The 14,593-nt window shown below is 42.2% G+C and overlaps 1 protein-coding gene across 5 annotated transcripts in view; it reads left to right on the top strand.

Annotated features, from left to right (window-relative positions):
• TBC1D24 (TBC1 domain family member 24) overlaps positions 1-13,870 on the top strand; it is a 42,148-nt gene extending 28,278 nt beyond the window's left edge. For all 5 annotated transcript variants that reach the window (XM_089476808.1, XM_089476809.1, XM_089476811.1 and 2 more), the window contains 3 exons: positions 5,070-5,165; positions 8,576-8,810; positions 10,418-13,870. In XM_089476808.1, coding sequence (XP_089332934.1) covers positions 5,070-5,165; positions 8,576-8,810; positions 10,418-10,572 — 486 coding nt within the window. In that variant the 3' untranslated portion in view covers positions 10,573-13,870. The remainder of the gene's footprint in view (positions 1-5,069; positions 5,166-8,575; positions 8,811-10,417) is intronic.
• The last annotated feature ends 723 nt before the right edge of the window (positions 13,871-14,593 follow it).

Raw genomic sequence — 14,593 nt, 5'->3', positions numbered from 1 at the left:
TTCCAGAGAATTTTCATTTTCTTAAACTCAACAACTCTGCTCAAGTGGCATCAGGTTAGAATCAGATATTGAAACAGAACCTTCCCTTTAAGTGTAAGATAGCAGCCAGTACTTACCTTTAAAGAAGTATTCCCAGTAGATTGACTGTTATATTTATTACTAAAGACTTTGCAGTATGGACAACGAGGGATCTGCCGCAGTCACCTGCAACTCTTGTGGGATGTTTCTCTTCTTGCCTACAGAAGTGGAGAACTTCACATGCACCAAGTGCAAGTTGGTAGCACTCTTGGAGGAGAAAGTGCAGCAGCTGGAGTCCAGAGTAGCTACACTTCAGCATATTAGGGAACAAGAGGATTTCCTGGACTCAATAGAACTAACCATCTTGGATGAGTACCACGCAGAGGAAGATGCTAGGGTGGAAGAGGTCACTTGCCAAACAGAGGAGGCAGACAGCTGGAGGAATGTCACAAAGAGAAGTAAGCCAAGAAGGAATTGTTCGGGGAGCTTGCAGCTAGAGAATCGATTTGAAGCTCTTTCCCTTATCAAGGAGGATGAAGAAGAGCAGCATGGACAGACTTCTGGGACAGATCAGGGGAGCCTGAGAGTCCCACCCGAGGGAACAGTCGCTGCTAAGCCTCGGAGGAGGCGTGTGGTCGTAGTGGGGGACTCCTTGCTGAGGGGTACAGAAGCAGTGATTTGTAGGCCTGACAAGATGTCTCGAGAGGTGTGTTGTCTTCCAGGTGCAAAGATCCGTGATGTGACAGAGAGGCTGACTAGACTGGTCAAGCCTACTGACCAATACCCCTTCCTTTTGGTCCACGTGGGAACTAATGATACTGCAAGACACAGCATTCAGAACATCAAAAGGGATTACGAGGCGCTTGGTAGGAAGCTGAAAGGAATGGATGTACAGGTTGTCATCTCGTCTCTTCTGCCAGTTGAAGGGCATGGTCCAGGAAGGGAGAGGAAAATAGCAGATGTGAACAACTGGCTTTGCAGATGGTGCCGCCGAGAAGGATTTGGATTCTTCGATCATGGGCTGCGGTTCCATGAGGAAGGACTTCTTGCAACAGACGGGTTGCATCTCACGCCAGTTGGAAGAAATGTTTTTGCCAACAGTCTCAAGAACTTGATCAGGAGAGCTTTAAACTCAGTTCCGAGGGGAAGGGAGACAATATTAAGGAAGGCGAAAGGGATGGCAAAAATAGTCAAACTGACATAGAGGAAACAAGGCAAACAGTGCAAGGACCCAGCAGTGGGAGGCAAAAAAACTTGCACAGGCAACCATGGTCTGCGATGTCTCTACACTAATGCACAGAGCATGGGAAATAAGCAAGATGAACTCGAACTCCTAGTACAACAAAGCAAATATGATATAATAGGCATCACTGAAACCTGGTGGGATGAGTCTCATGATTGGAATGTGGAAATAGAGGGGTATAACCTTATTAAGAGAAATAGGCCAAACAGGAAAGGAGGAGGAATAGCACTATATGTCAGAGATATTTACACCAGTGAAGAGATCCTGGACATCAATCATGGAAGCCAGGTGGAGAGCATCTGGATAAGAATCAAAGGGGAGGGAAACAACAAGGATGTTACGGTGGGAGTCTACTACAGACCCCCAAGTCAGACTGAGGAATTGGATGATATCTTTCTAGAACAGATGACCACACAGTCAGAAAAGAGAGATGTAGTAGTGATGGGCGACTTCAACTATCCTGATATTTGCTGGAAGTCAAACTCAGCAAAATCCTCAAGGTCTAGCAAATTCCTCACTTGCCTGGAAGACAATTTCATGGTCCAAAAGGTGGAAGAGGCAACAAGGGGGTCAGCTATTTTAGATCTGATCCTAACCAACAAGGATGACTTGGTTAATGGGGTGCAAGTGGTGGGATCATTAGGTGGAAGCGACCATGTTCTCCTGGAGTTTGTTATACAATGGAGAGGAGAAGCCAGGCAGAGTCAGACACGCATCCTAGACTTTAGGAGAGCGGATTTCAGTAAACTTAGAGAAGTATTCAGGGCGATTCCATGGTCAGAAATACTAAAAGATAAAGGAGTTCAGGACGGATGGGACTTTCTCAAAAGGGAGATACTGAAGGCACAATTTCAAACAGTTCCAGTGAGAAAGAAAAATGGGAGGTGTCTCAAGAAACCAGGATGGATGACTAAGGAACTTTCAACCGAACTAAGTTTGAAACGGAACATGTATAAGAAATGGAAAAAGGGGGAAATCACGAAAAAGGAATTCAAAGAAATAGCAGGCATGTGTAGGGGTAAAGTCAGAAAAGCTAAAGCGCAGAATGAACTCAGGCTTGCTAGAGAGGTTAAGAACAATAAAAAGGGCTTTTTTGGATATGTCCGCAGCAAGAGGAAGAAGAAGGAAACGGTAGGGCCACTGCGTGGAGAAGATGGCAAGATAGAGAAAAGGCAGAATTACTCAACACCTTCTTTGCCTCAGTCTTCTCAGAAAAGGCAAAGGGTGCTCAACCTGAGGATAATGGAGCAGAGGACAGAATAGGGGAATTTCAGCACAGAATAAGTAAAGAGATAGTAGAGGAACACCTTGTTAATCTAAATGAATTTAAGTCTCCGGGACCAGATGAACTCCATCCAAGGGTATTAAAAGAACTGGCAAAAGTAATATCGGAGCCATTGGCAATCATATTTGAAAACTCCTGGAGAACAGGAGAGATCCCAGCAGACTGGAGGAGGGCAAACGTTGTCCCCATCTTCAAAAAGGGGAAAAAAGAGGATCCCAACAATTATCGTCCAGTTAGTCTGACATCAGTTCTAGGAAAGATTCTGGAGCAGATCATTAAACAGAGAGTTTGTGAACATCTAGAGGGCAATGCCATAATCACAAAAAGTCAACATGGGTTTCAGAGAAACAAGTCATGCCAGACAAATCTAATCTCTTTCTTTGACAAAATTACCAGCTTGGTAGATGAAGGGAATGCTGTGGATATAGTATATCATGATTTCAGTAAGGCCTTTGACAAGGTTTCCCATGACATTCTTGCAAACAAGCTTGTAAAATGTGGGCTAGACAAAGGAACTGTTAAATGGATCTGTAATTGGTTGACCGGCCGAACCCAAAGGGTGCTCAACAATGGCTCCTTTTCATCCTGGAGAGAAGTGACCAGTGGGGTCCCACAGGGCTCTGTCCTGGGCCCAGTGCTATTCAACATCTTTATCAATGACCTGGATGACAGAATTGGGAGCATACTTATCAAATTTGCAGATGACACCAAATTAGGGGGAATAGCTAATACCCCACAGGACAGGATCAAGATTCAAAATGACCTGAATAGACTAGAAAGCTGGGCCAAAGCTAACAAAATGAAATTCAACACAGAGAAATGTAAGGTATTGCACTTAGTGCGGAAAAATCAAATGCACAGATATAGGATGGGTGACACCTGGCTGAATGAAACTACGTGTGAAAGGGATCTAGGAGTCCAAGTAGACCACAAGTTGAACATGAGTGAACAGTGTGATGTGGCAGCTAAAAAGGCCAATGCTATTTTAGGCTGCATCAATAGAAGTATAGTGTCTAGATCAAGAGAAGTAATAGTGCCACTGTATTCTGCTTTGGTCAGGCCCCACCTAGAATATTGTGTTCAGTTCTGGGCGCCACAATTCAAAAAGGACATTGAGAAACTGGAGCGTGTCCAAAGGAGGGCGACAAAAATGGTGAAGGGTCTGGAGACCATGCCCTATGAGGAACGACTTAGGGAGCTGGGGATGTTTAGCCTGGAGAAAAGAAGGTTAAGAGGTGATATGATAGCCCTGTTTAAATATTTGAAAGGATGTCATATTGAGGAGGGAGCAAGCTTGTTTTCTGCTGCTCCAGAGAACAGGACCCGGAACAATGGATGCAAGCTACAGGAAAAGAGATTCCACCTGAACATTAGGAGGAACTTCCTGACAGTAAGGGCTGTTCGGCAGTGGAATGCACTTCCTCGGAAGGTGATAGAGTCTCCTTCCTTGGAGGTCTTTAAACAGAGGCTGGATGGCCATCTGTCAGGGATGCTTTGATTTGGATTTCCTGCATGGCAGGGGGTTGGACTGGATGGCCCTAGTGGTCTCTTCCAACTCTAAGATTCTATGATTCTAAGACTGGCTCCTTTACCTACAAGGTATGAATTGAGAAAAATTTTTTGCGTGTTCCCACAATTCAATTTTTTCTGTTCCTGTCCTTCCTGTCACATTTATGCAGAAATGTTCAAATTTGGTAGGTTCATATCAAACATGGATTGAATAAAATTATGAACAAACTGCATTGATTCAGTAGGCATTTAGCACAACTTGGATAGGTATATTGTTTCATTAGGTGCAACTATTTCCAGCCACGGAGCGGCTGTATTGTGTCTGCTGCTATAGGTGTGAAAGATAAGGAGCCTGCCAGGAAAAGGAGGGAATAACCCTAATTCAGCGCTAGCACTGTTGAATACACAGGGTTTCAAATCCAAATGTTAAGCACTCTAAGCCCTCAGCCTGGATGACTCAGTCTTGTCAGTACAGTATTGTGTTTTTGTGCATTTCAAGTTTTGAAATATCATTTCTTTCTGTTGAATTTAGGAGGAAATGTGTGAATTTCTAAGTGAAGATCCCTGTTTTTACTGCACATATATAGATGTAAAATGTTGCTTGGCAACCATAGACCCGCTTCAGCTATAACCTGCTACTCTCCCACTAGGAACCAAACCTAGATTTTCCACAGAGTGCATACTCAGCTAGGAAGTGCAGCCAGTCATAGGTCCCAGACAAATGTGCATGTAAGACATGGTAGAAATGACCTTCCAGATTTGTTTTGAATGGCTGATTCGGAAGCTAGAGGAGCCTCAGGACTGGAAGAGCAATTCCCAGAACCCTAGAGGTTGCCCATTTGTTTTGTAAGATATACACTGGTTGCATTTAACATCTAAAATTTGTTAGGTGCCTTCCCAAAAATGTAGTGCGATTTGTCCTTAATCCCTTATTCTACCATTTTTGAACCTTCAGTCATCAAACTTTCAAGTGTTACTATGTTTTTCTTAAATGCTGCCTATTACCTATCCTAGGTGTGTGGTGCATATTTGTCAACGGATTGGAATGAACGTAAGCGAGGAGGAGGCAAGCTGAGTTACTTTGGTACAGGAGAATGTTTTGTTTTCAGGGTAAGAAGTAATCATGGTGTCTGTGTACATGCATGTTAATGCACCTGTTGAGCGACCCTCTTCTGGATACCAAATTAAGACATCTCTGATCCAGTTCTTGGATTTGTGCCCTTACCCTGTGGTTATTATCTCAGCTGATGAGATCACCAGGGAGTTCTTGTTCAATATCCAATAAATATTTGTTTCATTATTTGCTTTGTGGACCATGGATCTTGAAGTGGACCACACTGTATCCTCATAGAGCTCTTGGCAATAAGCCCATTCTTCTCTGAACATTGCTGGGATGTATTTTAATTTGATCTACAAAATGCAGTCAATCCTCTGTATCCATGGATTCCTTGTCCACAGATTCAACCATCCACAGTTTGAAATATTTTTAAAATATACATAAATTCCCAAAAACAAACCTTGATTTTGCCATTTTATATAAAGGACAACATTTTACTACACCACTGTATTTAATGGAACTTGAGCATCCACAGATTTGTATCCACAGAGGGTCCTTGAGCCAAACCCCAGCAGACACAAAGGACCACTATATCCATTTACTCAAACCCACCAGTAATTATCATGGAGTTCTGTGAATGTTTTCTGTTACTTTGTCAGAGCTGAGTCAGATTTTCTGGGATTTGTTCTTCTCCCTCCATCCTACTCCATTTGTGAGTCTGCTCTCTTTCGTTTCTGATTTGGGAGCCCTGGTGGCATAGTGATTAAATGCTAGTGCTGCCCCCACAGCATTATGAGTTTGATCCCAGGGCTCCAAGATTGACTCAGCCTTCCATCCTTTCATAGGCCTGTTACAGACTGCCAAAATAAAGCTGCTTCGGGTCTCTTTGGAGGTATGCTCTTTAAATGATGCATGCGTCCTAAGAGTCCGGAAGCTGTGCTAAAGCTGGGCTCCATTCCTTAGGACTGGAGCGTGGCTTTGGCGCGACCTCCGGACTCATTTAAACAGCATACCTCCGAAGTACCTCCGGTATCATTTAAACAGCATACCTCCAAAGAGACCCGAAGCAGCTTTATTTTGGCAGTCTGTAACAGGCCATAGGTTGGTAAAATGAGTACCCAGCTTATTTTGGGCCAAATGGATTAATAGATTGCACACTGCTTAGAGCAGGGGTAGGCCACCTTTTTGAGCCAGGGGCTGGGTTGCTATCCCTCAGACAACTGGGGGGCCAAAGCCAAATAAACCAGGACAAATGTAGGACAAAATTTTCAAATTGAAGATACTTTTTTTTAAAAAATGGAGGACACGTGAAAAAATTTGCTGATTTTTTAAAAAATGTTAATATAAATGCATGTTTCTGAGGCTTCTATAGACAATTGCCCCCCAAAGGCCCTGGCGGCAATCAGCGGCAGGACCGGGCTGGGGCCGGTCCCAAGGCCTCGCCGGGCCGCAGGTTGCCTACCCCTGGCTTAGAGAGTGCTGAGTTCACTATTAAGTGATATAGAAATGTAAATGCTATTGGTATTGCTATTGCTACCTGAACCTAGGAGGAAAGCAAATGTTGGTCGTTTTTATTAAGTATTGTGAAGACTAAGATACTCGGCTGGCAAAAAAATTGTATGTTTTGTTCATTGGACAGTGAGGGAATCTGGAAGCAAAAGTAGCATAATACCATGTATTCAGACTATCCAAAATTCCACAGAAATCTTACAGATTCACCAAAAGTCTTAATCGGGATGTCATGTCTCTCCTTTCACAGAGCTTGGTAATCTTTGTGTATCGCTCTCATCTGCAACTATGTACACTGGAGTCGTTTTTCAGTTGAATGCTCAACTGGAATCCTGTTGGTGAAATACATATACATAGTATGCCCGTGAACGTGTTTTTTGGATCTTGCAGAGCAAGGTGTCTCATAACTCTTTCTGCAAGGCTCACATCCCATCATGTAGTGACACCTGGGAATTGCTGCTACAAATATATCTCCCTGGCCACTGACTGACTACACCTCTGCACTTGCTTGAGCACCAAGGGAGGAAGAAGCAGCCTGACACTGGGAACAGAGGTAGTCAGTGGCCAAGGAGACAGACCCATGCCTATCAAACACCAACACCCCGGCTGCTGTCGCATGCTACTAAGCATCAGGGAGCAGCTTCCATCATCCCTTGTAGGTACAGCAGACAATTGCACTCTACCAGCATAACATAAGACCTTGGCCTTATATCTTTTTCACAAGAGGATATATAGATGTATTAAACTAAAGCCTGAGAAAGGATGAAGGCACACATTTCAATACTGAAGCAAATTCATAGCAGATGAACGCCCACAACTGAGGTATCGTTGTTGTTTTTTAAAAGCAATTTTAAGATCTACATTAGTGAAATTGCTGTCACTGGTGGTGCCTTCAAATCATTTCCTACTTATGGTGACCCTAAAACAACCCTATCATGGGGAAACACCTGCTGTGTTTCCATGGCTGAGCTAGGAATTGAACCCTGGCCTTTCAGAGTCATAGTCCAGTGCTCAAAACACTACATGGCTCTTAACAGCATGAAATCCTTGCTAAAACGTTTTTGATGTTGTTACGCAGCGCGTTAGGCAACACGTCAACATATGGCGCCAGGATCACCACCTTCGTGACTGTAGGCAGTAGCTTGTGAGCTGGAGAAACACCTGTTGCTTTTTCAATTAGCAAAGAGACACTGTAATCTTCTCTCAGATGAGGCTTTTATTCATAGAAGAAGTTCCACTCTGTACAACACTATATACATCGACACCATCCACATCAGTAACAACCCACTCTGAGGCACCAACTGTCTCACTCTCCCTCAGTGACAGTTGAGAGTTGACAGTTGCGTCAACTTTCCAATGATGCACTGTTGAAATGCTGACACACATAACTGCCACTAGAGCTGTAAATAACTTCCACAACTGCTCCACTTAGTGGCCACATCCATGTCATTTTATCAGACCTGTCTGCCATGGTCCTGACCTTTAAAGTGACAGCCATGAATGGGTCGCTAGGATGAAACATTTGGAGTAGAATTTCTGGTTTTACAAGACACCAGCTGTAAGGTAGGTGATGAGCCATGTATTGTAACATTATGACACTGCCCTGAAGCCTTTCTCACAAGTGTATATTTGTGTCCTGCCTAGAAAAATAAATGAGAAACACAGTATATGTTTCCTGCTGGACAATTCGAAATCTCTCAATCCTGTAAAAATAGCAGACTGATTAACACCTGGATGGGAGACTAGTGGAAACCCATGTAAGCTGCTATGAGTTTTCTAAAAGAACAGCTAGGTATAGATCTAATAATTTACTGGTTTGATACCTGTGCCCAGGGTGAAATTTGGGGCCAGTCATGCCATGGAGCTTTCTCAGAACATGTTGTAAAGGAGAACCAGACATGAAATTTAATGTCTCTGAAGAATTCTGGGTTAATTTCATCTCTTTTCTTTCCAGCTGGTACCTGAAGTAGAACGCTATGAATGGGTGATAATAAAGCATCCAGAGCTAGCTGTGACTGGATTAGAACAAGCAGACAGTTCTTCTCAGCTTTCTGACCCTCCATCTTCAACCAACCTCCCTTCAAATCCTTCAGACCGTCTATCGCCCTTCCTTTCTGCCCGACACTTCAATTTACCTTCGAAAGCAGCATCCATGTTTATGGCTGGTGATATTGAATGCATCATCATAGGTAAATAGATCTCTGCACACCTACTGCTGCATGGCCTAGCATCTATTTATAGTTCAAGAAACATAAATGACTCTGCTGTTTTTGCAGGTGCACAGGCAGCATGCTTTTACATTTTTATTTCTGAGTAGACTTGTATCATCTTGAAATCAGGGTTAAAAATGAAGGAAACATTTCGCTACTTCATTAATCTGGCATCATAATGAGGTTTAACCCAGCAGCACCAATATTTTTAAAAGCTGGTTTGCTGGTAACAGATACATCTGGCAAACACCACTTCATTTTGGAGGTGTTTTAACACAGAGAATGTCCTGCAAGTCTCTTAGATCATGCCATCATATGCTGGTTTATACTTCCAATGTGGTTTTTCTCCTGGAACTAGGGTTGCCATACATCCTATTTTCTCCTCTTTTTCAGATCTAAAATTTCTGTCTGGGAGGATTTGAAATTGAAGACAAAATGGTTCTTATTAAATACAGTGACATGGATAGTTGTAAGGGCAATTATCACAGCTTATATAGTAGGGATATTTAAAGTAAAACTCATGGCAGTTTGAATTAGTCAGTTGGGTAATAAGTCCTCCTTTTTGCCTTTCAAAATATGGCTACTCTACTAAAACAATGCTAACTTTTGCAGATTAATTAACCTTCTATAGGTAGCACTTCTATACAGTTACATAATGTATCACACATCACTGAGTACATCAAGATTTTCAAACAAGTTGCCTAAATATCTGGGACTCTATCAAGAAATGTTTTTAGGCCAGTAAGAGGCATGCCTTGCTGATTTCTACGACGACTTGCAGAGCCCCATTTTGCTACAGGATCATGAAAAATTGGGTTTAATTTGCACAGATTACAGGGAAGATTAGAAGGTTTTCATTGGATAAGGAAAATCCCAGAAAGTGTGTTGGTTTGCAACATGATGGAATGAGGAACTGCATGTATGTTGAGGGTAAGGAAAGTATTGCATTGCCTAAGTAGTGTTCTGCAAGATAAGCAGTAATGCTATATCTCCAAGTAATTTTTGATTTATGGCGACCATAAGGCAAACCTATTACAGAGTTTTCTTGGCAAGTTTCTTCAGAGTGTGGTTGCCATTTCCATCCTCTGAGGCTGACGGAGTGGGACTAGCCCACAATCATCCAGTGGACGTTTATGCTTGAGCAAGGAGTCAAACCCTCATTTCCAGTTGCAGTCCAACACTCAAGCCACTACACCATGCTATCCTTTGTGCTTTTAAAAATGTGCCTGTTCCATATTCAAAACTTGAGAAGATCTTTTTTATAGCAGTTTCTGTGTCACTTTATGTTTTGTCTATTCCAAATAATACCTCAGGCAGTTGATGTAAACTTGTATATTCATGACCCCAACTTTTGCTCTGATCTTGTTACTTTGACAGATTAATTAACTCTTCACTTTAAAGCATCTTAGTAAGTCAAATAGAAACTATAGCATAAATGTTCCTTATAATACATTTTTACATGTAAGCTAATAAACGTGGACATCCTGTGTCTACAAAAATAATACAAACAAAACATGATGCCGGAATCTCTATCTCGTCTGTATCTTGACCTAGAGTGTCAGTGTAATCTGGTCTCTTCTGTGCAGGAGGAGGTGATGGACAAGCTCTCTACATTGATGCAGACCTGAACCATGGAAGAACGGGCCACTGCAACACTTTTAACAACCAACCGTTGTGCTCTGAAAGTTTCCAGATAGCTATCATGGAAGTTTGGGGTTTCAAGGACACTATGAGCAGCTGAGGAGGCCGCCTTCTTCAAAATCATCTAGTCCATGGATTATGGTGTGATTCTGAGCCCCAGTCAACTGCAGGAGCCAGCCAGACTTTTGGACCACATTTATGGGCTCCTTTTGCAATTTAGAAAGTTAACTTTCAGGGCCTAGTAAGTTTGCAATGGTATTTTTCATGTGCAACTATCGTTGGGCTAAGTGATTGAATCATACCTCTGTAGTCCTTGATGCATATCCTGATATTTTTGATAGCCAGAAGTGGTCTCACTTCTGCAGTCGTGTTCACACATAACTATCAGAACTAGCACAGCCATTGGGAGGCCAGATGCATTTCTGGTCTTGATAAAAATGTGTTTTGGCAACTGGCTTTAGATATTCAGCAGTATCAGTTTTCTGAATGAAGCACAAGGTTCAGAATCCTGCAGACATGAACTTGGATCCAAAGTGACTTGTGTACAATGAGAACAGATTATATTGCTGATTTCTCTCCCTTCCTAGCTACACTCGCACTGTTTATATATCACACCATTCTAGAGGTTATCCAGAATCCAGAAAGGCTGTGGTAAGAAGTGGAGTGGGAAAGTCTTATTGCACATGTGCAAAATGCTGCGCATGGATCTTTTGATCCAGGTCATTTCTAGGATCTGTTCCCTTACAGAAATCTTTTTAAAACACTGCGTGTTTGTGTTTGTATGTGTGTGTTGTTTGTGTGCATATGTGTGTGATGCAGCTGGCTCTTGCCCTAATGACCAGTCTTCATTTGATGTTCTGTTGTATTGTATGTGTGAAGATGAAGCTTACTGGTTTGGGAGTGCTACTTGTTGATCTGTAGTTGTTGATCTCTGTTGAAGGCATTCAGCGCAACACACTGCCTTCTGTTTTTGTGTTTACATTCCTAATAGTGCATATCAGTAATATCATGTTAGGGTTGTGGAGTAGATTCAGGCAGCTAAAGCACCATACAGTATATGCAGCACACAGAACAACTTTCCCTTGGAACCTAAGCCGGTGGTACTCATTTATACAAAAAGGAAATTGACAATAGCTTGAGGAATTGCATTGGTCCATGAGGAAACTCACAAGAAAAGGATAGTCAAAGATTTGAACTCGTGACTCAAAGAAGATTATTTTTATGGGATTAAATGGGGGTTTTAGGGGCATTTTGGGGGGTTTTGCATCAGAGGAAAGTCAAGATGGTCCCATTCTTCCCGATCTGCCAGGGCTCCATTGGATATGAACATTTTCCAAGCCCACATTGTTTTGGTTTTTTTAGATTGCTGGCAAGTGTGTCTGAGAAGAACCATATGACCATGTTTGTGTTTGGCTTGTTTCTTTGTTGGCAATGTCTTTTGCTGCAAACCCAACTAGGCTTAATAGGTTGGACAGGGCTGTCCCCAGCCGTGTATTTAGTGCTCTTGGAGTTTCCATGAATCCTGTTTTCATACTCCAATTCAGCATTTTTAAAACGCAAGAATGCCAGTTGGTACTCTTTTTCCATTTCACTCTTGTGCTGTTCATTCATTTGGTCTTCATCTTGGGACTCCCTCCATTTTCTGATCCAACAATTAATTTCTTGCTCCATTACCTGGTGATGGGCTTACTGGCTGGATGGGACTTCTCTATAGGTGCAGGGTTTCAAACAGATAAAGGTGTCCACAAAGCTAGGATCTGTGTGACAGTTTGTCCTGGCATTGCCTGAACCTCAGAGGCCTAAAATGTGGGGAAGGGGGGACACTCTTCTTCTCTTAACGGCACCTTGGGTTTGAAGATGGCAAAAGGCGCGGGAAGGAGGAGGAGGAGCTCCTTGGAGCTTGAGGAACAGTATTACCCAACTTTGCTGGAACTTTGGTATAGTTCTTCAAAGGAAAGCCATTTTAGCTGATTAGACAAAATGGTTCTCAATCTCTCTATTAATTAAAAGTGGGCTATTTCTTCTAATGGCTCCAGGGGGTGCTGTCCTCTCAGTAATCTGGAGCACAGGAAAATTTTTGCAAACAGCCTTTGTCTGTTTCCTTATCAGTAATCTTCCTTTGTTGCAGGTTGTTGATCAGGTGAGCAGTTGCCCTCTGGGCTAACATAGATACATAAGCCCACTATAGACACATTTAGTTGGTTTTCCATGCTCCCTCTGCCTTGGATTGATTGAGAATTACCAGTTCATAAATTAAAGAATGGAGATTACTTTGCCATATCTTAATACATATCCATTATCTACATTTGTAATAGATTTCTATTTCATCCTTAGTAATTGGCTTAAGTTTCTACCTTGACAGTGTCCTAAGCAAATAGTTGAGACAGCCAATGAAATGAAATAGGCCAGCATCAGCGGCTTCAGAAGCATTTAATAAACAGAAGAAACTGCTTTGTGACCAAAAGAGGTTGTCTCGCTATATCAGAGCTGACACAGAACTCAGCATGCCTCAGCGTTTGGGTGGTTTCCCATGCTCAGAGATTATTGTCCATCTTCGAGAGAAATATGTACTTGTATATGGTAAAATCTGTGTCAGCATAAGGAAGGTAAATGAATCCAGGAGATAGCAAGGAATGATGTGAATGTAACTAGCTATATCTTCTAATCTGTTTCAGAGATGAAGACAGTTTAAGTGCCAATCTGCTGAGTGGCTCGAATTCAGTAATTCTCTTGAACATTCAGTAATTCACTGTTAATAAGCAGCAGGGACTTATCTCCCCATTAAGAAAGAATTTCAGCTTCTCATGTATCAGAAAAGTAAAACATATCAGCAGAACCTTAATATGCAAAGAGGTTTTTTAAATCAGTTGATCTCAGAGTTAGGGTGACAGAATAAAAACACAGCACTGATGGGTTCTTCATTTTGCTTTCCTGTTTAAACGGATCCCCACCCTTCCCCATGTTGTGAAATAAGTGTCCTAGTTTTCCCCTGAAATGTCATAGATTCTTAAAAATCTGACAGTCACCGTGGTAACTTTGTGTGCGATCACAACCAGGCAAGGTTTTGTCTGGGAATTTCAGGTCTCTATCTGGAAGCTGAAGAAGGCAAATTGAAAGCTATCTCTTTCCTCTCTTTGTGTTGGTTGTTGTGTTCTTAGAGGAACGTTGTACCTGACTGTAGTATATGTGCTCTTGTTTGATGGTGTGTTGTTTCTTCCAGGAGATAATTGTGGTTTTCCTGCACTTTGACTTTTCCCTAATATCGTCATACAAGTAATATTCCCCTTTCTTTCCTCATTTGATGAAGGCGATGGCAGCTGCCTGTGTGTGTGTCTGTAAAATTGTGGCTGCACAGAAATAAAATTCACTTGCTCAAAAAATAAATGAATTGGACATGACTTCAACTCTTCAGTCTAGCCACATGGTTTTTAGTGTTGGTCATTTAATTCTTATGCAGTTTTGTCCCTGATGCCATTGGTTTGGGGAAGGGGGGAGGTAGATACAAGATTAAATCATATGAAACCTTTGCTTTAAGGCTTGCCTCGTTTTAACAATGCTTTTTCACAGTAAGTAGGTCAGGCTGAGAGCGAGTGATCGGCGAAAAGGCACCCAAACATACAGAAGATGCCCAAAACAGAAATGATCACTATAACTGCCATGGCTCAATGCTATGGAATTAGGGAACTGTATGGCTCAATGCTATGGAATTAGGGAACTGTAGTTTGTTGTGGCACCAGAGATCACTGACAGAGTAGGCTAAGTGTCGCACAAAACTACAAAAGCCAGGATGCCATAGCATTGAGCCATGGCAATTAAAAGCAGTATCAACCTGGATTATTTCTGCATTGCGGATGCAGCCTAGGAATACTCCCAAACAATCATGTGCAACCCCATCCTGGACAGGCTATTTATCCAGTTCCAGGACCAGAGAACCACCAAGCCACAGAGTCTCTGTCTTATCAGGATTCAACATCACACTGTAAAATAGAAAGTTGCCACTTTTAGATTGTAGTGTATTCAGGCTGTTTAAAAAATGTAAATTATTTGCTATACTTCATTCTGACCTCTAGAGGTCCCAGTTTAGTTGCAGCAACCTTTGAGGTCAGCTACCCTAAAGGCAT

This window comes from Sceloporus occidentalis, unplaced genomic scaffold (genome assembly GCF_023333645.1).
Source record: "Sceloporus occidentalis isolate IW3139 unplaced genomic scaffold, rSceOcc1.0.p SCAF_10, whole genome shotgun sequence".
Classification (NCBI taxonomy): domain Eukaryota; kingdom Metazoa; phylum Chordata; class Lepidosauria; order Squamata; family Phrynosomatidae; genus Sceloporus; species Sceloporus occidentalis.
The sequence above is the reverse complement of the archived record's forward strand: the minus strand, read 5'-3'. Positions and strand labels throughout refer to the sequence as shown.